Raw genomic sequence first — 22098 nt, forward strand, 5'->3', positions numbered from 1 at the left:
TCTGCCCACAAATGAGAATATGGGCTAATATGCCATTTTTTAGTAAAGGGTGAAAATAATATCACATGATAGATAAGACCTCTGCCCCTGACAAAGCCTCGCAAACTTAAATATTCTATGACGGAATAATGAAATCAAATGATGTGATGATCACATATTTTATTTGCAAGTACCCACTGGGACATAACGCCGGCTCGAAACTTAGTATATGAATTTGGTTTATTGAAGATGACAGGCTGTACCGTCGCAAATGGTATCGTCCTTCAAGTTCAAGTCCATGTTCTCAAACATATTGAATCTTCATATGGTTGCGAAGATCTGGGGCCATCAATTCTGGCTATTAACTTGTCCTTTCATATTCATCCAGTATAGTTAAAGAACAACTTTGCTGAAGAAAGAATGTAGCTAACTATCACCTGTGATTTTATACAGCCAATGATGTGAGGTGACATATATGAAAAATCCATCCGAAAATGTATTATGATACATAAGACATTTATGTTTGTCGTAACGAATAAGGTAACAAATCTGTATTTAAAAAAAGTGAGCGGGTGATACAAAGCGGAAATAGTAAAGCTATTGATTAAAAGAATGGATCGAGTTGAAAACAGCTCGAAAGTGAAAATGGGCTTAATCTGATAGAGGTATTAGTTTGCAAAACTATTTCCGGAATAGATGCAAACCAGCCCAAGACTGAAATTCTCAAAAAAAAAACAAATTATTCCTGAAAGCATTGTTCTTCTTGCTATTGGAGATCTTTTTCACTATCGGTCTCAGACATCGTAAAAAGAACTTAGTGTAGTGAAATCTAAATCTGAAAAAAAATTAATGTTCTCCACGAAAATTTTCCCCTTGGAGGAAAAACCATTTGTCTAATGATTTTTTGTTCATGCTTCAATACTTGTAAATGGTAAACATTTCAAGTATAGTATCTAACCGGGTTTGAGTGACGACCCTCTGAAAACATCCTCCATGAAAATTTCTCAAATCCTTCTCTAGATTTCTTCTAGGAGGCTTCTGAATCATCCAATTTTTGGCCGAAACTTATTTGCTGAGGCCTGATGATTTTTCAACCTCTAATGACAATGAAATTCACAATTCAAAATAAAACTCTAAAGCGGCGAATTCTAGAATTAATAGTCACTTTAGACGTGAACAGAATTTGTTTTTGATTTAGGTTCAACCCGAACCTGGTATCAAAATAAACTCTGCTTGTTTGTTGAGTTTGTTTTAGTAATGATAGAGGAAATGTCGGCTTTCGCAATACCTTAACCTTTTATCGTCAGGGGGAAAGTCCTAGAGCACTCAAATTTGGTCAATAGATGCTCTGAAACACAATGTATCTACATGCCAAAATTGAGCTCTCAAGGACGTTGTTTACTCCCTGGCAATAATAGGTTAAGGCGGTTAAGGTATTGCCGAAGCCGTCATTTACCCTACTCGAATCGGGATTTGTAGACATGAACTTATGAGTTCGCACAGAGTGGAACTGGCCGAGTGGACGATTAGTGTAGAATTTCGCAGCATACAAAACTATCCGTGGCCATCGACTTCTTGTCCTCGTTGAGCACTGCAAAATATGAGTTCCCATCCGCTGAAAGTTATACGATGATCATGCATATTGGTTTATCGTATCCCACTTATTACTTATGATCCTTTTTATCGACTATCAAAACAAAATCAATCCAGTTGCACTAGATTTCTTATCCTTGCATGTGTTACAAAATGTTAGGGTTAGGACCAAAGCACTGCAAACCAGTCACTGATATATGGAGACTTGCTTCCCCAATCATACGAAAATGATGCACACCTGCAACTCCGGACCAACCGAAACACTTTCAGGATTCTGTCATCGATCAATTTTACACTTGAACACATCAGCTTTTAAACATATCCTTTTCTCTCTCGTTTCCATCATGTTTTATTCCGCTCCATTTCCTTCCTGCTTGTTATAAGTAGTAATGGAATCATCAAGAAAAACATTTCCAACCCAATCTTGCGCCTTACATCTTCTGTCTCTATGCTATCGAACCAGCGTTGGACGCAATACGGGGCCACAGGTCGGCACATTCCTTCGCCACAGGACCGGTAATAGCGGAGCCCTTCATTTCGCCCTTGTTGTTCACTATGACGCCCGCATTGTCCTCAAAGTAGAGGAAAACACCATCTCGCCTGCGGAAGGGTTTTCGCTGCCGAATGACCACCGCTGGCATAACTTTTTTACGCAGTTCCGGTTTACCCTTCTTGACGGTGGCGACAAACATGTCACCAACACCGGCAGCGGGCAGCCGGTTCAGGCGACCACGGATTCCATGGACGGCGATCACATACAGGTTCTTGGCACCTGAAAGAACGTGAGGAAACAAGGAAATATGTTACAACTTTGAAGGTGATGTTTACCAATGAGGAGCGTTTTCTGGACACTTCACTTGGTTGAGGTTAAGCAACCAAAACAATGCATCCACGGATGCAGTTAAGGTACGGAAGGTTTTCTATCACTTACCTGTGTTATCAGCGCAGTTGATGACGGCGCCAACGGGCAGACCAAGCGAGATGCGGAATTTTCCTCCCGCGGATCCTCCTCGTCCTGTATGGTGGGAAAATCGACAGTAAAAAAAAATTGCATTAGTTTCTCCAAGGCAGTGCCATCACACAGGGTCAACACATTCGACACTCAAACATCCATCTCTCGCGCACTAATTTCACGACAATTCTCGCAAATTTCACATTGCGCACCAATCCGGTACGGTTGGTTCGTTCATCCGTCGCACAAATTCACGAAAAACGACCGAAATTTACCTCTCTTCGACATTGTTTAGCTCGCAGCAAAATTCGGTGTGTGCTCGACACTAGTAAAGATGCCGGAAAAAGAACGAAAGACAGTTGCGTTTGACAGCGACTCGACTTCCGCTTTCAGGTCGAGTTTGAGGCGGTGACGACAGCTGTCAGATAGTTTTGAGAACGTTATATCGTTTCAAGCCAATTCATACCCCAGTGGGGTTGCGTTATTTATATAAAAAATATAAATCAGTGCCAACATATCATTAGGGCGAAACTGCTTTTGTTAACAATAGAGATTAGTGACGTTTAACGCATGTACACTATCGGGCACATCGTCATGTAAACACCGTCGAACCGACGTGGCAGCTCATAGAAACTGCATTCAAATTCTTGCCCAAGACGCTTTATTTAAAACACGTTAAATACGACGGTAGTGCATCTACTCATCCGATCGCGTCATATCGTGAACTCGATCGTGAGCAAGGACACGAACACACGTAAAATTTATATTGTCTTGGTTTGCGTCTTACCTCCTTTTACAGATCTGATTGATCGTTCGACAGATCAAATGCAGGGTGGCCAGACCTACCGATTTATCGATAGTCCTACCGATTTTTTTGATCCCTACCGATTCACAGACGAAAGGTTCCATTTGATGAATTTTCACTTTATCTTTACACTTCGAACATAAATTCAGGGGAAACATGTCAGAAGGGTACACTAATAGAATTCCACACATTTTTATTGACGAATTTCCATGTAAAATTCCACATGATTTTCATGTGACCACACATAAACAGAATCCACCCAGAAGCACACATGAAATTTAAGAGTCAAATGAATGGTATGTGTGGTTACACATGGCTTTTATGTGTACACATATTAAGTATGTGTCCGACACATAGATATCATTTGTTGATCACATTGCAAAAATTCATGTGTGGGACACATAAAAACAATCTTTGAAATTTTATCAGTGTATAACTCGAAACGTAAACAATGACTTTGAACGTCGATTTCTCTTGAATGACCACACACCCACGGAATCTGACTACACCAGCTCATAGAACAAACAGTGTTCTGTCAGATGATTTAGTTAGTTTGAGTGGGTGTATTGTCATTCGTAAGAAACCGACGATCCAAGTTATTGTTTACGTTTCGAGTTAGACCCTTCAGGCATGTTTCCCCTGAATTAGTGATAGTGTTCGGAAATCCCTCTGTTGTTGAAGACTAAACACAGACAAACAGAGATGACTCATTGAATATTTTTTCAAAATAAAACATCGTTGCTAAAACACTTTCACCATCTGTTGAGTATACTGTAATAGGTAGTACGCTGAACAGATGGTGCTAGTGTTTAAACGTTAAACGCAAGGGAATTGACTATGCACGCCACAGGTGTCGGTACTACCAACTACGATCACCGACAAACCGTCATGAAACTTATAATTTAATTCTTGATCGAGAATCCATAACGGCCGATTCAAATGTACAGCGATCCCATCTGTCAAAACCATAGAAATGTTCTATCTAGATAATAATATTTTTTTCCAGAATAGATTAGACACGGACCAACTCATAAAATTTGTACGCGTGTTCGTGGCTAGTATAAAAAATTTCCGCGAACACGGCGGTAGATGACAGTTTTGTGCTATGTTCAGAAATTTCATCATAACCGTCGGGTAGAGGAAGTCAAGCTGAACATTGCATTAGGTCCTAAGTAACATTGATCGATTCTCTACGTCGACTTACTCTTTTGTTAATAACATGAGCACATAACCGTTTCTAGTTCTCGATGAACATTTTAAATGGTCCTATCTGCTTTGATCGATTCTTTTCATCGACTTTCTCTTTTCATAGCCACTGCTATGCAAACAGATTTCGCGCTAATTCTACCACATAGTTTGATAAAGGAGGTTCATATCTAGCGTCCAAAACGTCAAATACAACAGGGAAAGATTTTGCAGCTGAGTTATTGACGAAAGAGAAAGTCGATGAAAAGAATCGATCAATGCAGATAGGACCTTTTGAAATGTGTTTATCTAGAGTTGTGTTTGTCGTATTAGATGCTAGATGATAGCTTCTTTTATCGATATATGTGCTGAAAATACCTGGAAATGAGATGATGATTTTTGCTAAGGTAATCGTACTTATTTAAAATAATTCCAGTGTACCAAAAGTGATGAAATTTTGTATTTCGGTTCCATTTGTAATGCAGATGACAAATATGTCTAGATAGAGCTGGAATTAGGGCGAAACAGCCTTTGTAAACAATGACTTCTCTCATTGATTTCTAGGCATTCAAAGCACGCCTACACAAACCAACATAACCATCGAGTAGGGGAAGTCTTCCCCTACTCGATGGTGATGTCGATTTTCCAAGGAAAGTCATGACTTTCGAGAAATCCTCGAGAGAAGTCATTGTTTACTAAAGCTGTTACGCCCTAATTCCAGCTCTATCTAGATGTATTAACCTCAATACCCCTAAACAGCCCAATTTGACGAAGAAAATCTGACAATGTTATTGTTGGTTGCAACTAAAACTGGACCGCTCCAAAAATGCAAAAAGTTTGATAAAAGTGCACGTTTACGTCAAATCGTTTTGTTGTCTTGGGAGCACTTATTTCTTGCTCCATAAGGAATAAGTGCACCGAAGACAACAAAATGATTTGACATAAACGTGCACTTTTATCATTCTTTTTAATAAGTGAAACGCGCTTATTTGTCCAGTATGGTGAGAAATGCGTAATACATAGGACCTAAAGGCCCAAGCGCAATGACAGCGGAAGCGGAACGGCAACGGCAGTGGAAAGGCCCGATCTGAGTAAGCCAACTTGTCGGATTGAAAACTTGTTGGAACCAAATCGACTTCGGTTAGCCATCTTGATGTCATTTGTGACAACTGTCAAACTTTCCGTTTCCGTTCCGCTTCCGTCCACATTGCGTTTGGGCCTTAATGCATTGTTCAGCTTGAAATTTCAAAAACGCGTTTAGGAGAAATTTTTGGATTCTGCAAATTACCTACCGCCCAGTGGGCTAGCGACTGATCTAGATTACTTGTTTTTCTTTTGGACGACGCGAAGTGACAGATTTCGTTCTACGTGTCAACACACAACAAGGAGGAAAAAATTGGAAAATTTCATCCATTTTCCCTGCGGTAAATGACCGACAATTACTGCAATAACCATCGAATTTGTGCAATTTTAAGAGCAAATTTAAGTCACAAGTGTGCACTAGCAAGTGGTGAATCGATTGTGATAAGAAAAGCTTGACATCGTCGCCGCAGGAATGCTAACTAACTTTGAAACGAAATCCGCCCGGGTGAAGGGCCTCTCGTTCCACCCGAAGCGGCCGTGGATCTTGGCCAGGTAAGCAGTTTATGATAAATTAAATTACGTGATTTTTTTTTTCTAATATTTGTTTGTGGAACAGTTTGCACAGCGGTGTGATCCAGCTGTGGGATTACCGTATCAGTACGCTGATCGAGAAGTTTGACGAACATGACGGACCGGTTCGTGGAATTGCCTTCCACAGCCAGCAGCCGCTGTTTGTTTCTGGAGGTGACGACTTTAAGATTAAAATGTGGAACTACAAGCAGCGGCGGTGCATCTTCTCGCTGCTAGGCCATCTGGACTACGTCCGGACGACGGTGTTCCACCATGAGTATCCATGGATTCTGAGTGCGTCGGATGATCAAACGATCCGGATTTGGAACTGGCAGTCGCGATCATGTATTTGTGTCCTTACCGGACACAATCATTACGTGATGTGTGCTCAGTTCCATCCGTCGGATGACATCATCGTTTCGGCTTCGTTGGATCAGACCGTGCGAATCTGGGACATTTCCGGATTAAGGAAGAAAAATGTAGCGCCAGGCCCGTCCGGATTGGATGACCATTTGAAGAATCCGACTGCAACGGATCTGTTTGGGCAAGCCGATGCCGTTGTAAAGCATGTTCTGGAGGGACACGATCGTGGGGTTAATTGGGCCCATTTCCATCCGACGTTGCCACTCATTGTGTCCGGAGCGGACGATCGGCAGATTAAGCTATGGAGAATGAATGAATACAAGGCTTGGGAAGTCGATACTTGCCGAGGCCATTACAACAATGTGTCCTGCGTGCTCTTCCATCCGAGGGCTGAGCTTATTGTATCCAATAGCGAGGACAAGAGTATTCGAGTTTGGGATATGACCAAGCGGCAGTGTATCCATACCTTCAGAAGGGAACATGAACGCTTCTGGATCTTGGCTGCTCATCCGAATTTGAATCTGTTTGCAGCCGGGCATGACTCGGGCATGATCGTATTCAAGCTGGAACGTGAGCGTCCAGCTTACGCAGTCTACGGAAACTGCTTGTACTACGTGAAGGATCGATTCCTGCGAGAGCTGGACTTCAACACTACAACCGATTCGGTAGTAATGACCATCCGCGGCGGGGGAAAGACCCCGGTCTACAGCATGTCATACAACCCAGCTCTGAATGCGGTTCTTCTTTGTACCAGAACTTCCAACCTGGAGAACAGCACCTATGATCTGTATAGTATCCCCCAGAAGGATAGCAATTCACAGAACAATGAAACCGATAGTAAACGCTCTTCGGGTATGACCGCCGTTTGGGTCGCTCGTAATCGTTTCGCCGTTCTGGACCGCTCCAATCAACTGGTGATCAAAAACTTCAAGAACGAGGTCACCAAGAAGATCCAAACACCCGTTTGCGACGAAATCTTCTACGCTGGAACGGGAATGCTCCTTCTGCGTGAACCGGAGCATGTGACCCTGTTCGACGTTCAGCAGTTGCGCACCCTGGCCCAGGTTAAGATTGCAAAGTGCAAGTACGTTGTCTGGTCGGCCGATATGAGCCACGTCGCCCTGCTGGCCAAGCACACCCTGAACATATGCAACCGTCGGTTGGATCTCTTGTGTTCGATTCATGAAAGCGCCCGCATCAAGAGCGGTGCCTGGGACGAGTCCGGAGTATTCATCTACACCACCTCGAACCACATCAAATACGCTATCATCAACGGAGATCATGGAATCATCCGTACACTGGACCTCCCGATCTACATAACTCGGGTTAAGAACAGCCAGGTGTTCTGCTTGGATCGTGAGTGTCGCACTCGCGTTCTGAACATCGATACCACCGAGTACAAGTTCAAGCTGGCTCTGATCAACCGCAAGTACGAGGAAGTGCTGCACATGGTTCGGAATGCTCGGCTGGTCGGACAAAGTATCATCGCTTATCTGCAGCAGAAGGGCTACCCGGAAGTGGCTCTGCATTTTGTCAAAGACGAGAAGACTCGTTTCGGTTTGGCGCTGGAGTGCGGTAACATCGAAGTTGCACTGGAAGCTGCCAAGGCTTTGGATGATAAGCAATGCTGGGAGCGACTGGCCCAGGTAAGTTCATTTAGTACTTTTGATATGATTGAAATTCAACGTATGATTGTTCTTTTAGACCGCTCTTATGCAGGGTAACCACCAGGTCGTAGAAATGTGCTACCAACGCACCAAAAATTTCGACAAACTATCCTTCCTTTATCTGATTACCGGCAACCTAGAGAAGTTGAAGAAAATGAACAAAATCGCCGAAATTCGCAAGGACGTTTCGGCTCAGTACCAGGGAGCTCTGTTGCTAGGGGACGTTAAGGAGCGCGTGTCGATCCTCAAGAACTGCAATCAGACGTCGCTGGCTTATCTGACCGCCAAGACTCATGGTCTGGAAGAGGATGCTAATCAATTGGCTGAAACAATCACCGCAGCCGAAAAGGACCTGCCGGAGGTAAATCCAAATGCCCAATTCCTGCGGCCACCGGTTCCGATCCAGCAGGCCGAGAGCAATTGGCCTCTGCTAACCGTATCGAAGGGTTTTTTCGAGGGAACGATGATGTCCCGTGGAGCTGCCACCGTTCATCAAGCGCTGGCTGCCACGGAAACCGTCGCAGAGGCAGCGGACGAGGATGGTTGGGGCGTGGATGATGACTTGAGGGACGACGACAAGTTCGAAGACGCGAAGGACGACGATGATATCAAGGTCGAAGGAGGAGAAGGTGCCGGTTGGGATGTTGGCGATGAAGATCTTGAACTTCCGGAAGAACTTATGTCCAAGATTTCCGCTAGTGCAGCTGGAGATAAAGGGTTCTACGCCGTTCCACCGAAGGGACTACCACCGTCCCACTTCTGGACTATCAACTCTCAACTGGCAGCGGATCATGTCCGCGCCGGGTCCTTCGAAACTGCATTCCGCCTGTTGCATGACCAAATTGGAGTTGTCAACTTTGCCCCCTACAAGGACCTCTTCCTGGAATCTCATCTCGGTTCCAAAACCTCCTACACTTGCCTTCCGAACGTGGGTCCGCTAGCAGCGCATCCGAATCGTAACTGGAAGGAACTGAACATCAAAAACTGTCATCCTACCCTAGCATTCAAATTGAACGACCTAGTCCAAAGCCTACAATCCTGCTACCAACTAACCACAACGGGCAAATTCACCGAAGCAGTTGAAAAACTCCAACACATCATCCTCTGCATCCCTCTTCTGGTGGTAGAATCGCGCCAGGAAATCGCCGAAGCTCAGCAACTCTTAACCATCTGTCGCGAATATGTCGTCGGTCTGCAGATGGAAACCATCCGCAAAGGCCTCCCGAAGAACACCCTCGACGAGCAAAAACGAATTTGCGAACTGGCCGCTTACTTCACGCACGTCAACCTTCAACCGGTCCATCAGATTCTCACCCTCCGAACGGCGCTCAATCTATTCTTCAAACTGAAAAACTACAAAACTGCTGCATCCTTTGCGCGTCGCCTGCTAGAGCTCGGCCCACGACCAGAAGTCGCCCAGCAAGCACGAAAAATCCTTCAAGCTTGCGAAATGAACGAAAGCGACGAGCATGCACTGCAGTACGACGAACACAATCCGTTCACCCTGTGTGCCGTGACGTACAAGCCCATCTACCGGGGCAAGCCAGAGGAGAAATGCTCACTATGTTCCGCCTCCTATCTGCCACCCTATAAGGGAGTGACGTGCGTCGTTTGCCGAGTAGCCGAAATAGGTAAAGACGTGATTGGACTGAGGATCAGCGCCTCGCAGTTCAAATAGGGACTGTTTGCTCTTTCCGCGGTACTGAATTGAAAAGAAGGGGCATTTTAGTGTTTTCTATATCAAATACGATAAACGTTTTATTGAATAGTTATTACAATACCCTACAAGCTATAAACACTAACACATAATATTCCATTAAAAATCTACATTTACGTGATTGTATTGTGAAACGTCTCAAGATTGATGCTGTCTGTAAAGGTCAAATCAATAATAAACATTGCTATACTAGTTTGTAGGTGTTGCCACACGTAAGCCAAATGTCCTGTTCCTTTTCGTCATGTAGTGGAATATCACCGTGATGCTTGTCCTGAGTTGATCTAGGCGACTTCGAGCCGCCAGAAGCCGTTGCATCTGGAAGGAAAGGCAAAGAAGAAAAATGGTTGAAGCTTTCATCGAGTCTGCATTATTCTGCAAGGAATTCAGTAAGTTCTTCTTGTTCTTTTGCCTTAGTATAGATAGAGAGACTTTTAGCCCTTAGCTGGTGGCTCGTCTCTTTGAAGAGGAGAGGGTCGTCGAAAAAAAAACTTAGTTTTTTTTACATACTTTAAGGATTTCAGAAATCAGTAAGATTCATTGCTAATTTACTCCGTTGTATTCTTGTGGTTTAACCAGTTGCGTTTCCTTTCAAAACATAAACATTTATCAAAGTATTGCTTGCATTGATAGATATCGAGTAAACTATATATAAAGGGTGTCCACGATGAAATTGCCACACTATGAAATTGCTCTAACTTTTTAACCGTTGGGTAGAATTTAATGAAAATTTGGGTGGATTTAGTTCATAGTGCATTATTTACATCCTGCAAGTTTTAAAGTCCTGTGATCAAAACTCGCGGAAATGGAGTCGAAAGAACAGCTCGTGCGTGATAAAATCTTGCGCATTCATCACGAGAACAAGGATCTCTCGCATCGCTAAAACGTTGGGAATCGCGAATTCCACGGTGTCGCGAGTGATTAAGCGGTTCGAGGAACGGTTGACCACCGATCGGAAGCCCAGAAGTGAAGGAAAAAGTATTCCGTACAACACCAAAAATCACAACCGCGTAGTTGGGGCCTTCAACCGAAATCTGAACGCCTCCGATAGGGATGTGGCTAAGAAGCTGCACCTAAGCCGAAGTTTTGTCCAGAAGGCCAAAACTAAGGCTGGGCTTCGAACGTTCAAGGTACAAAAGACCCCTAATCGCGACGAGAAGCAGAACAAGTCCGCCAAAACCCGTGCCAGGAAGTTGTACCTCAACATGCTGACGAAAGTTGAATGCTGCATCATGGACGACGAAACATATGTGAAGGCGGACTTCAAACAGATCCCCGGCAACCTGTTTTTCACGGCCAAGGATAAGTTCAGCGTTCCGGAGCATGTCCGCACTCAGAAGATGTCCAAATTTGCGAAGAAATTCCTGGTTTGGCAAGCCATCTGCACGTGCGGGAAGCGGAGTGCACCTTTCGTGACCCAGGACACGATGAACGGACAGGTGTACATAAAAGAGTGCCTCTACTCCAAGGACGTGCTGAAGTGGTATGCGGACAATAAGGTCAATTTCGTGCCGAAAATGTTCAACCCTCCCAACACTCCGGAGCTCCGCCCCATCGAGAAGTACTGGGCGATTATGAAACAGCACCTTCTTAAACGACATAAGGTAGTAAAGACAGTCGAGGAACTGAAGAAAGTATGGGTTTACATGCAAAAAACGGTTGATTCACAGGTTGTGCAGAATCTTATGGCCGGGGTTAAGGCCAAGGTGCGGGCATTTGCGTATGGACTGTAAATAAAATACGAGTAAAATGGTAAAATGAAGTTTAATAGTTATTTCTCAATCCCTGATAATTTGATGGCAATCGGATGAAAACTCGAATTTTGCGAATCAATTTTGTGTGTGGCAATTTCATCGTGGACACCCTTTATATACATATATATAGTGGTGGCCTTTAAATTAGCACAATATTCCGATTTTCATACAAACTAGCCAACTTTGGCATGTTGCAACTATGTTTTGTTATGATCAATTGAGCTGAAATTTTGACACAGAATTACAAATATGCTGAATTTTGCGTGTACGTAATATCAAATTATTGGAAGCGCTTGTCGGAAATTGGCAGGCTGGTTGAAAATGGCCAACTAATAGCACATTTATAATTCCAAATTTCCGAGGTCTGTTGTTTCTGAAATTTTAAACCATATCGTAAATAACTTTCTTAAGCACGCCGTCGTTTATTGGCAAGATGGTTGAACATTTTAAAACTATAACACTTCGGAAATTTCGAATAATAAATGTGTTAATTAGTTGACCATTTTCAACAAGCCCATCAATTACCGGCAAGCGCTTCCAATAATTTGATAGGGGAAATGTTGGCTTCGGCAATACCTTAACCTATTATCGTCAGGGGGGTAAACAACGTCCTTGAGAGCTCAATTTTGGCATGTGGATACATGGTGTTTCAGAGCATCTATTGGCCAAATTTGAGTGCTCTAGGACTTTTTTTACCCCCCTGACGATAATAGGTTAAGGTATTGCCGAAGAAAACATTTCCCCTATTACGTACACGTAAAATTCAGCATATGTGTAATTCTGTGTCAAAATTTCAGCTCAATTGATCATAACAAACAAAGCTTTTTTTGTATCTTTATTTAGAAGATTTTCAGCCGCAGGATGGTTCATCTCCAGGAGCCCCAGAAGGGGGCTTTCCTAATTACATAGTTGAGAGTTTGGGGTTCTCCTAGAGGTTGTTGGGGCTCCAGAAGGGAGTCCCCTTAGTACAGAGTATTTTTTTTAACAGAGTTCATTATAGTTCCTGTTTTGGTTCTTAGCGTGGTTGGCAGATCATGGTGTGAATGGCGGTGGTCGTTGTCGAAGGCAGTCAGGTAACCGTCATGTGATATCCAGGCTTATTCCAGTGGTGTCCATGTTCAAGGCGTCGTCATTTTGTATATATTGATTATAATTTATAGAATAATCCAGCATCTGTTAGGAAAACTATTAGGGCTGCTTCCGTGGATGGGTCGCTAACGAGGGCGTTACGTATGCTGGTCGGTATTCCATAGGGGAGCCGTTTGTTATGGAAGCAGGGACAGTTAACAATCAGGTGTTCGACTGTCATAATCGTGTTGCAGGAGTCGCAAAAGTTTCGAAAAGAGGTAGCGCTACCCATGTTGTGGCTCGCTCGGGTGTGTGTCCGCATCGAAGCCGGGATAAGACTTGTTGTTCCCATTGGCTCGTAATGTCATTGCATTTGGAGGTGTCGCCCTTTATTTTTCTCAGGAACGGTCCCCTTTTTACGAACCACTCCCGGGCCCAGGCGTCTCGGAGGGATGCTTTCACCCATTTTTTTTACGTCCGGACTGGGTACAACTGTGGTGGCCATCCGGCCGGAGCGACCTGTGGCAGCAAGATGATTTGCTTCACAGTTGCCCCGGATACCGCAATGGCCGGGTACCCAAACAAATGAGGTGTTCGGCGGCGCGGGCTTTTGGATCCCTTGTATCCAGGGGTGTCTGGATGTTGCTGAATTTAAGGCGTATAAAACGCTGGCGGAGTCTGTTAGGACACATATGGGTTTATTGGCGGGTGTCGGGGTGGCGAAGTGGATGGCCGCAGCCTCCACCGAGAAGACGGAGCACTGATCGGGTAGTCGAAAGAAGTAACTATTGGATACATCCGCTACTCCGAATCCGACCTTCCCCACGGCCTTAGAGCCGTCCGTGTAACGGTGTTGAAAATTTACGTTTTTAGTTCTCAGCAGCTCCGCTACGTGGGCCTGCATGGCACGGAAGTTGTTACCTGCCTTGAAGCGCTTGGCAATTGAAAGGTCAACGCGTATGGTTGGTTCTGTCCATCCTTTGGCTCCGTTCCAGTGTACCCTGGACACTGGTAGGAGTTCCTGATGGACCAAGTTTCCGAAAGCTGTGTTCCCCTCCCTGAAGAGAAAGACCTCGTGGTTTCCGGTGGTCTTTTCCAGGTAGCTGGTCGTTCTGCAGCTCAGCGTTTCGGCGACTTGGTATTGAAACGGTAGTACACCGAGTTCGGCGCATGCCGGTTCAGCCGGTGTTGAAGGCAGAAGTCCTGCGACGATTCTGATTGCCTGGTTATACGTTGGGGCTAGTCGTGTGGTAAGAGAGTCGTTGGAAAGACAGAACAGTTCGATCCCGTGGAAAGACAGAACAGTTCGATCCCGTAGAATAATCTACTGTTTACGGTGGCTTTGGCCACTTTTAGTAGAATCTCTTTGTTATTGCTCCGGTGTGGTTTGGAAAGTTTCCGGAGGAGGTTTAGCCGCGTGCGGCAGTTGGCTTTGATCTCATTGGAATGTACGTCGAACCTCAGCTCCCGGTCCAAGCGTACACCAAGAACCTGGATGGTCTTCTTGTTGGGTATTGGAATATTGTTCGCAACAATGGCTGTTGGTAACGGGCGATGACGGGAGTGGCATAGGTGGGAAACCACGCTCTTTTCTGCGGATAATTAAAAGCCGACCCTACAGGCCCATCTTGTGGTGGCTGATACAGCAGCTTGTAATTTCCTTCGCAAAGCCTTGAGGGTGCGTCCGATAGCCAGCAGGACGATGTCGTCTGCATGTACAAATATGTATATTCCTTTTGGTAGGACCCCAAAGGCTCCATTCATGGCGACCAAGAACATGGTGACCGCTATGACGGATCCCTGTGGGACTCCAGTTTCTTCTGCCCGGGTTGAGGAGCGGTGGTTCCCGATCATCACCTGAAAGCTTCTGCCGCAAAGGTGCCGTGACCGGATCTGAACGCATGCTGTCGGTGGAAGAGATGGTCGTTGTCCTCGAGAAAGCGAATTAGACGGCGATTGACCATCCGTTTCATGACTTTACTAATGCAGCAAGTAAGAGAGATCGGACGGAAGTTTTCCGGAGTAGAGGCCACTTGCCCATGCTTTGGGATGGGGACTACCAGACTGTGGGACCATTCCTTTGGCAGGGTGTTCTCTATCCAGATTTTATTTATTAGGTCTAGCAGTTCGACTTTGGTGCTGGACGGGAGATGTTGCAGCATGGGGTATCCTATATCATCCGGGCCGGCGGATTTCCCTTTGCAAGGGTTAGTGCAAGGGTTAGTTCATCGAATCGAAAGGACGCGTTGATGGGCGTAGGTACAGAATCCTCCGGAATAACAATGTTGCCAAGGCTCTGTGTGGATGCGTGATTTTTTGTATGAAGATCCTGTCATAGCGGTCAGAGGCAGAGAGTCAGCCAATCCGTTGGCGATGGTTAGCGGGTCTCGTGTGAGGTCACTTGGGAGGCCGTGGGCCATCCCCCTGGCCTTTCTTTTTCCGTTGAGGGCGTTGACCCGGCTCCACAACTCGGACGCCGTTTGGTTGGAGTTGTTTCCCTCCAAAAATTCCTCCCAGCTACTTTTCTTGGCATCCCTGATGATTTGCCGGCACTCGTTTCGCTTGGAGTGGTAAAGCTCGGTGGATACAAAACATAGTTGCAACATGCCAAAGTTAACTAGTTTGTATGAAAATCGGCCTATTGTGCTAATTTAAAGGCCACCACAGTATATAAATACTGGGTTTGGGAGGCGGGAGCGTCAGGGTATCATTTGAGCTGGAATTGAACGATGGAGTGGTATGACAACCGGAGTCTAGGAGGGAATAAACACTATCATTTTCTTTATCCTACCGATTCGATTGTGGTGGTGTGAATTCTATCCCAACAGTTTCAGTGAGATTGACGCGCAAGCAAATCATCCGTTAGGAAGCTTAATAAGTAACGCGAATTGCGTTATTCGATTTGTTGGATCGTATCGTTGGAAGGAGATTCTTAAATTCTCGTGGATTTCACGTAAGTGTCTCTGCTTACGGGTCCGCCCTTACGTTTTTGGCCCTTCATACAGCGATATTGTGAATTCAGAACGGTAGCTCAAATTGATCTAGCTATTAAGTGAAGCTGCATACAAGACAAGATCTTTGAAGGGATGGTGGCTACCTTACATACATACATACATTTAGTGTCTACGTGATACCATAAATCCTTGAAATGAGCGGAGAGAATGTTTTGAGCCAAGTGAACTGTCAAAATCTGGGTCAATATAACATTCCCATTAGATTTTTTCGGAGGATTTCTTATTCTTACTAGATCATATTTGAGAATAGTGTAATCAAATAGAAATTCAATCATCAATTTATTTTTCGTGTGCATCTCAAATTCAACTTGTTTTTAGAATCAAAAATAATATTCTATTGATTAATTGATCTTTGTTGGATAATTAATGGCACCAAGAAATGTGCAAACTATTGAGATGCACTCAATTATTATTTTACACGTACATCGAATCGTAAAGAAAAGTCATGTGAAATGCTAGCAGGGTTGCAAGATAATTTACATACAAAACTCTGCTGCCGAATTGTATTTTTTTTTCTCCTTTGATCTCTCCCTTTCGGAGACGAACCAGCCCAATGTGCGGTATAAGAGGTGAGGAGAAAGGAAACTAGTGGACTCTTTCGTTCTCGCGTCTTCTTACGCAGCAACAGACGTGACGTCACGTCTGCTGTTGCATAAGAACACCGTCAGAATGAAAGAGTCCACTAGTTTCCTTTCTCCTCACCTCTTTTACCGCACATCGGAACCAGCCCAGGGCTGAAAGTCTCCTTAATAAAGATATAAAAAAAAATCTCTCCCTTTGAGTATTTCTTCGTGATACCACATATGCATCAACGGAAATTCCCATCACCATGGTTTATCTTTATGGAGTGATGCGGCATCATAAAGGCTCAAAGGTACACGGTTCAAATGAGTTGATTCAACTCACCCGATCTGGAGTTCAAGTGGCTTGAAAGCGAACTGCAAAAGTTCGACATCGACCAGTTTTCTGCTCGTTCGTTTCGTAGTTCAAGTGAGTTGAACGCCGAATTTAACCGTCTAAACTGGGATTCAAGGAGACCAGGAGTGACAGAGTGGGTTTTAGGGGTAGGGATTCCAAAAGTGAAACCCCCAAGTAAGAAGAAAGACGTAACGTGGGTAGATCACCTTACGGGATTTAAGATCTACCACCGGTTCCTAGTCCTGCCCTGACTACTTCAAACTACGGGGAACAGGATTTTTCAGTAATCAAAGGAACACATCTTAGTGCTTAGTTACTTTTTTATGCCTTGTTAATAGTGATAAGTCCTCGGGTTGCCTGGGCCGAGGATGATCTTGAAACAAAGAAAAAATGGGTTAGTCTTCATGTATGTGATTCCTAATCTTCTATTCGTTGTTCCCTAGTTTGAAGTGGTTAAGACTAGGGTTTTTATGGAGTAATACGACATGCACTTTACTTTTGTTTTATGTCCCGAACAGAAAAAGAAACAGAAAGAAGTTACAGGTACGGTAAAGACATCACGAGATCAGCACGGAATATAGCAACGGAATAAATTATTTAAAAGTTGTTTACTAAAGACATTTGAGATGATTTGAACATTATCAAAAATCAAATACATTGAAAAAAAAACAATGTAATAAAACAGCTAATATTGGAAATTAATCGAAATATCCTATCAACACTTTATGTCGTTATGAGTTCCTATAAGAATCAAAGAGAATTCCGTTGGCACCAAAACCACATTCATCCCATTGAATGCAAATGGTACCGGACCTAAATCCTTTCCAGATTCTAGGTACAGGTATCGAACGTAAATCCTTTCCAGATTCTAGGTACAAATAAACCTAGATCGTAAATCCTTTTAACATGATACCTGGCGGGGTACATTAACCGTTCGGCCGTCAATTTGCCATATCAGTTTCGTCACACTTTCGCAGTGAGAAAAGTCCCAACGAATCGCGCCATGTACTATTGGCCAGTGAATATGGAAACGCTGAAACGGACAAGGAAAAAGCCACTCACCACCCTCCGCAGTCTCGTCGAAATGGCCTTGAAAGCATACGTTCTGCATCTTAGTGTTACACGGGAGGAAACCGAAGATTTAGCCGAGGAAATGCAACACCAACCGACTCAGTTTATCATCGACGCCCTGGAAGAGATGTGTGACTACCCGAAATTAATGAAACTGCAACGGCAGCTGTTGATCAACCCATGGATGATAGACAGGATCCTTCGGAGCCGGAGCGACAATAAAGCGAAACTGGTGAAATGCTTTCAATGGTTGGAAGTTTTCGATAGGACACTGGTGAGCGATATGGTCGCCAACTATTGCTACAAGTTCCGAAAGGAATCCATTCGGAACGATTCACACCTGTTGGGGTACGAAGGAAGTTTGAGACTTGGCACGTTCCTGTCGGAAACTGGCTGGCATAATGAGGCCGTCAAGGTACTGAACGTGGCTAGACAGCAAGCTAATCAGCGGCCATTGCAACAGCTCAACGCTATGAGACCGCAGCTAATCTCACAAACCTATGTGTGGCATCCTTCAGCATACGACACTAGTGCGTCCATACAGACGCTCATCGCCAAGAACAACGAGATACCGAAATCGTTCCTAGCGAGTTTGTATTTGGCCATTTCGATCTGTCGCTACGAAAACTACAATTTCACCTTCAGTCACGAATTTGCACTAATGGCGTTGGAGTTGCTAGTTGAGGGAGCATCTTCAAATCGCTTGATCATCGAAGTCCTCTGTCATCTGGCTAAGACATGTGTTTCGCAAAAGCAGCCACGGCAAGCAAAGCTCATGATCACGCAAGCCGTTAGTCGAGCATGGCACAACTACGGTCCATCCAGTGTCATCTACGCGGAGACATTGGAAGATTACGCATTCTATCTGGTGATGATGAACTCTTTGGACGATAGCTATGCCGTGTTCTCGGAAGCCGTTAACGTGCTACTGCAAGTCTATGGTCCGCAGAATCTCCAACGATCGGTAACGAAGGGCAACTTGAGCTTCGATTTCTACTTCAACTGTGCGTACATCTACAGCGATCTGCATATGGCCAAGGACTACGTTCGGACGCAAATCGAGATGAATGCATTCGATCATCGACTGGTGGCGGCTGCCAAGCATGTGTACGTCCTGCTGGAAGCCGACATGGCACGGTTCGGTGCCGTGAGAGATTGCGATCAGATGGATAAGTATCAACCGGTGCAGGAGCAACTGTCGGTTAAGGAGGTAAAGAAGTTGTTCGTCGAGATGAAGGATGAGTTTTGAGTTTTGTAAGATTTGTCACAGTCGAATCATTTAAAAATTAAAACAATTGTATGTAATAACGATGACGATAAAAGTGTGCAATTATATTCTTAAGTCTGTTTAATTATCAAACATTTACTAAATCTCAATTGAGGAGCCAGGAAAATTCCTAACGAGAGTCATCTGTGAAAAGATTCTTATATGATGTTCATTATCTATTAATAAATATTTTCCCAATTAGCAAATAAGATTTGTTTTGATTCAAAAGTGAGGTTATGTTATAGTAGTATAGTTCATTATATACCACGTCATTAGACTTGCGTTCTTATAAAAATCTTAATAATTAAAACCATGTTGACGCTAAATTGTGGAATGTACATTCCTCCGATCGGGTTCGGAACGTACAAAATCAGCGGAAGAGAAGGAGTTGCAACGATTAAGGCGGCCATCGACATCGGATATCGCCTGTTCGATACCGCATTCGTTTATGGCAACGAACAAGTTCTTGGCCAAGCATTTCGCGAACAAATTTCCGAGGGCAAAGTGAAACGGGAAGATCTTTTTGTGGTTTCCAAACTTGGCCCGGCGTACCATCGGCCAGCGCGGGTCGAACAGGGATGTCTGCTCTCCTTGGAACGTCTGGAGTTAGATTATATAGATCTGTACCTGATGCATACACCGGTGGCGATAAAGGATTTGGGTGATGGAAACGACCGTTCGGAGATTGATGACGAAGTGACACCGGTGGAAACCTGGAAGGCGCTCGAAGAGTGCCAACGGAAGGGATTAGTGCGATCGATTGGAGTTTCTAATTTCAACGGGAAACAGTTGAAGGAAATCATTGCAGTGGGGAACATCAGACCTGTGGTCAATCAGGTAGAATATTCGGTTGGATTCCATCAAGCGGAATTGCGGAAGATTTGCGAACAAGAGGAAGTACTGGTTATGGCTTATAGCCCACTGGGTAAACCGAAACCGGGAAAGGAGCACAACTTTTTGGATTCACCTGGTTTGAAAGAGATGACCGTGAAGTACGGAAAGTCTCCGGCGCAAATTTCCCTCAGATATTTGGTATGCAATCGAATTGGATTTTTATGAAGTTTTAAAATTAAACATACATTTTCCTAATTCTATTGCAGATTGAAAGAGGCACCATTCCAATTCCAAAGTCTTCAAATGCGGATCGAATGAAGGAAAATTTAGATGTTCTCAACTTTAGACTCGAAAAATGCCATCTTGAAGTACTGGAATCGCTGGTAAAACAGAGGCGATCAATGCATTTGGATTGGTTGAAAACATCCAAATATTATCCGTATTGAATCATGATAATCTTCTTCAGTCCAAATATTCAAAACTTGTACTACATTTACTTAAAATATAAAAACCCACCGATTGTGCAACGTAAATTATATGTGTAACTCGCTGTATACTGATTCTGTGCTATACTCAACAACAATAAAAACAGTAGTTCATATGCCTCTACCATGGCAGGACGGCCAAACAATCAGTGTTCTTTCATTTCAATTTATCCACACAACGAAAACACAAGGTAAGGGCCGATGATCAGCCACTTTAAATTTGTGTACCACATTCGGGTTGAGAGTAAAGAGAAAAAAACTTCAGTCACTACGATTATTCTGCCCATCGTATATTCATAACAGTGTTGTTAACTTTCCATGGAATACGATCCGTAGATAGGTTATTGTTTAGTTTAGTTAAACTGTGCGGCATACCAATACCACCTTTGCTTGTTTTTCTATTCTAATGGGACTGTAATTTCATCGGCGTTGTCCGCACAGGGCAGTAAATGGAATATTTTCTAAAAAAGCCATTCAAAAAGTTATTTTTTTTAAGTGATGAGCGGGCACTATGGTACTTTAAAAAATCTGGAAAACCCGTAGTCGGTCCGTAGTAGATCTGTAGTAAATCAAAAAATATGTGGATTTTTGGATAAACCCGTAGAATTGACCACACAGATTCATATTTAGCAAAGCCTGTAGTTTTTTCTTATTAAACAAATTTAAAAGATTAATTTTAGTGAAGAAATCTACAATACACACTTACAGGGTGCGTGACGAATTTTTGCAGTAAATTTCAAATAGTAATTTCTCATGCTTGTGCATCATGATTTAGATATATTTGGCAGCACTGGATAGCTTATACTGTTAGGTGCAAGATTTAAACAAACAATGTTGAGTAAACGTAAAGATGTCGAAACAAGAGAGCTATCTGTCAGCCGTTGTCGCTTTGTTGCGCGCCGGAGTATGCATGAAAGAAATAATTCGGTCGGTAAATGTGTCTGAAAGAACAGTGTATAATATTAAAAAGGCTTGGAAAAGTGATAAGACGGAGCACCTGCTCATACTGCTAATAAAGCACAGAAATGGCTTACGGAAAATATTTCGTAAATTTGGGAGGAAGAAATTTGGCCCCCAAGCAGTCCCGATATCAATCCGTTGGATTATTTTGTATAGGGCGTCGTCCAACGGGATACCAATAGAACCCCTCACACCACACTTAAGTCGCTAAAAGCTAAAATCAAGGCAGTGATGACCAGGGGTTGAAACAGTTGACGTTTTTTACTACACTCGCTTCGTTGTCGTGCGCGACAGTCTGTTTGTATTCGAACACTCATGCTCTACCGTCGTCTCTCTCACACATCACGAGCGATAGAATAACATTCGAACTAAAAGAAAATTATCAAAATAGCTATCACACAAGCACATCATCAGCAGCTCCTATTATGAGAAAAACTAAAATACATACATTCGTGACGGTCTTCAGCGACAGTGTCGTATGACAGAGCCTGTCATACGACATTTTAGTTTGGTACTGTACTATGATAGCTTGCTTTGCAAGTGTCGGAGGTAAAGGCAGTCAATTATCACAGAAAATGTGTCGACTACCGTGACCGCTTACAAGACTGGTGATGACATCTATGGATCGAAACATTTTAAAACGTGCATACTGCAGTTTCCGGAAGCGTCTAACTACAGTCGTCGAAAGGGAAGGCAATATTTTTGAATAAATTTACTTACAACTTCCATATGTTGCGAAAGAAAATAAATCGCACAAAATTCATTGCTAGAATAACTAACTGGTGTATTTTTTCTCAAATATGCCATTTACTGCAA

General features: G+C 43.6%; 5 protein-coding genes across 6 annotated transcripts in view; 3 read left to right on the forward strand and 2 right to left on the reverse strand.

Moving 5' to 3' along the window:
* The window catches only part of MED16 (mediator complex subunit 16), a 78160-nt gene that overhangs the window by 38743 nt on the left and 17319 nt on the right, over nt 1-22098 (reverse strand). The window contains exon 7 of one of the 2 annotated variants that reach the window (XM_065225010.1): nt 9921-10229. The exons of the other annotated variant lie outside the window; for it this stretch is intronic. Within the exon in view, the coding sequence (XP_065081082.1) occupies nt 10196-10229 (34 nt within the window). The 3' untranslated portion in view covers nt 9921-10195. Of the gene's footprint in view, nt 1-9920; nt 10230-22098 lie in introns of those variants that run through there. 2 annotated transcript variants of the gene reach the window in all.
* RpL23 (ribosomal protein L23) lies at nt 2009-2921 on the reverse strand. Its single transcript, XM_065225062.1, has 3 exons — nt 2800-2921; nt 2504-2587; nt 2009-2344 (listed from the first exon to the last, which is right to left on the reverse strand). The coding sequence occupies exons 1-3, from the start codon at nt 2810-2812 to the stop codon at nt 2019-2021; spliced, it is 423 nt and encodes a 140-aa protein (XP_065081134.1). The 5' UTR covers nt 2813-2921; the 3' UTR covers nt 2009-2018.
* Nucleotides 5875-10136, forward strand: alphaCOP (coatomer subunit alpha). The gene is made up of 3 exons (XM_065224998.1): nt 5875-6149; nt 6214-8176; nt 8235-10136. Exons 1-3 carry the CDS (start codon nt 6070-6072, stop codon nt 9873-9875), a joined length of 3684 nt encoding a protein of 1227 aa, XP_065081070.1. The 5' UTR covers nt 5875-6069; the 3' UTR covers nt 9876-10136.
* LOC135703676 (uncharacterized) lies at nt 17633-18985 on the forward strand. The gene has a single exon (XM_065224955.1). The coding sequence runs from the start codon at nt 17669-17671 to the stop codon at nt 18983-18985; it is 1317 nt and encodes a 438-aa protein (XP_065081027.1). The 5' UTR covers nt 17633-17668.
* Nucleotides 19316-20492, forward strand: LOC135703666 (1,5-anhydro-D-fructose reductase-like). The gene is made up of 2 exons (XM_065224946.1): nt 19316-20035; nt 20104-20492. Exons 1-2 carry the CDS (start codon nt 19316-19318, stop codon nt 20281-20283), a joined length of 900 nt encoding a protein of 299 aa, XP_065081018.1. The 3' UTR covers nt 20284-20492.

The sequence above is a fragment of the Ochlerotatus camptorhynchus genome, unplaced genomic scaffold (assembly GCF_037179485.1).
Source record: "Ochlerotatus camptorhynchus isolate MF236.1 unplaced genomic scaffold, CSIRO-AGI_Acam_v1.1 ptg000220l, whole genome shotgun sequence".
Taxonomy (NCBI): domain Eukaryota; kingdom Metazoa; phylum Arthropoda; class Insecta; order Diptera; family Culicidae; genus Ochlerotatus; species Ochlerotatus camptorhynchus.

Bases quoted from the DNA above. Each gene is read 5' to 3' on its own strand.
- RpL23 (XM_065225062.1), bottom strand. The intron at 2,345-2,503 runs GTAAGTGATAGA...ACGTTCTTTCAG, and splicing joins CAACTGCGCTGATAACACAG to GTGCCAAGAACCTGTATGTG.
- alphaCOP (XM_065224998.1), top strand. From the start codon at position 6,070: ATGCTAACTAACTTTGAAACGAAATCCGCCCGGGTGAAGGGCCTCTCG. The intron at 6,150-6,213 runs GTAAGCAGTTTA...TTTGTGGAACAG, and splicing joins CGGCCGTGGATCTTGGCCAG to TTTGCACAGCGGTGTGATCC. The intron at 8,177-8,234 runs GTAAGTTCATTT...TTGTTCTTTTAG, and splicing joins GCTGGGAGCGACTGGCCCAG to ACCGCTCTTATGCAGGGTAA.
- LOC135703676 (XM_065224955.1), top strand. From the start codon at position 17,669: ATGTACTATTGGCCAGTGAATATGGAAACGCTGAAACGGACAAGGAAA.
- LOC135703666 (XM_065224946.1), top strand. From the start codon at position 19,316: ATGTTGACGCTAAATTGTGGAATGTACATTCCTCCGATCGGGTTCGGA. The intron at 20,036-20,103 runs GTATGCAATCGA...ATTCTATTGCAG, and splicing joins AAATTTCCCTCAGATATTTG to ATTGAAAGAGGCACCATTCC.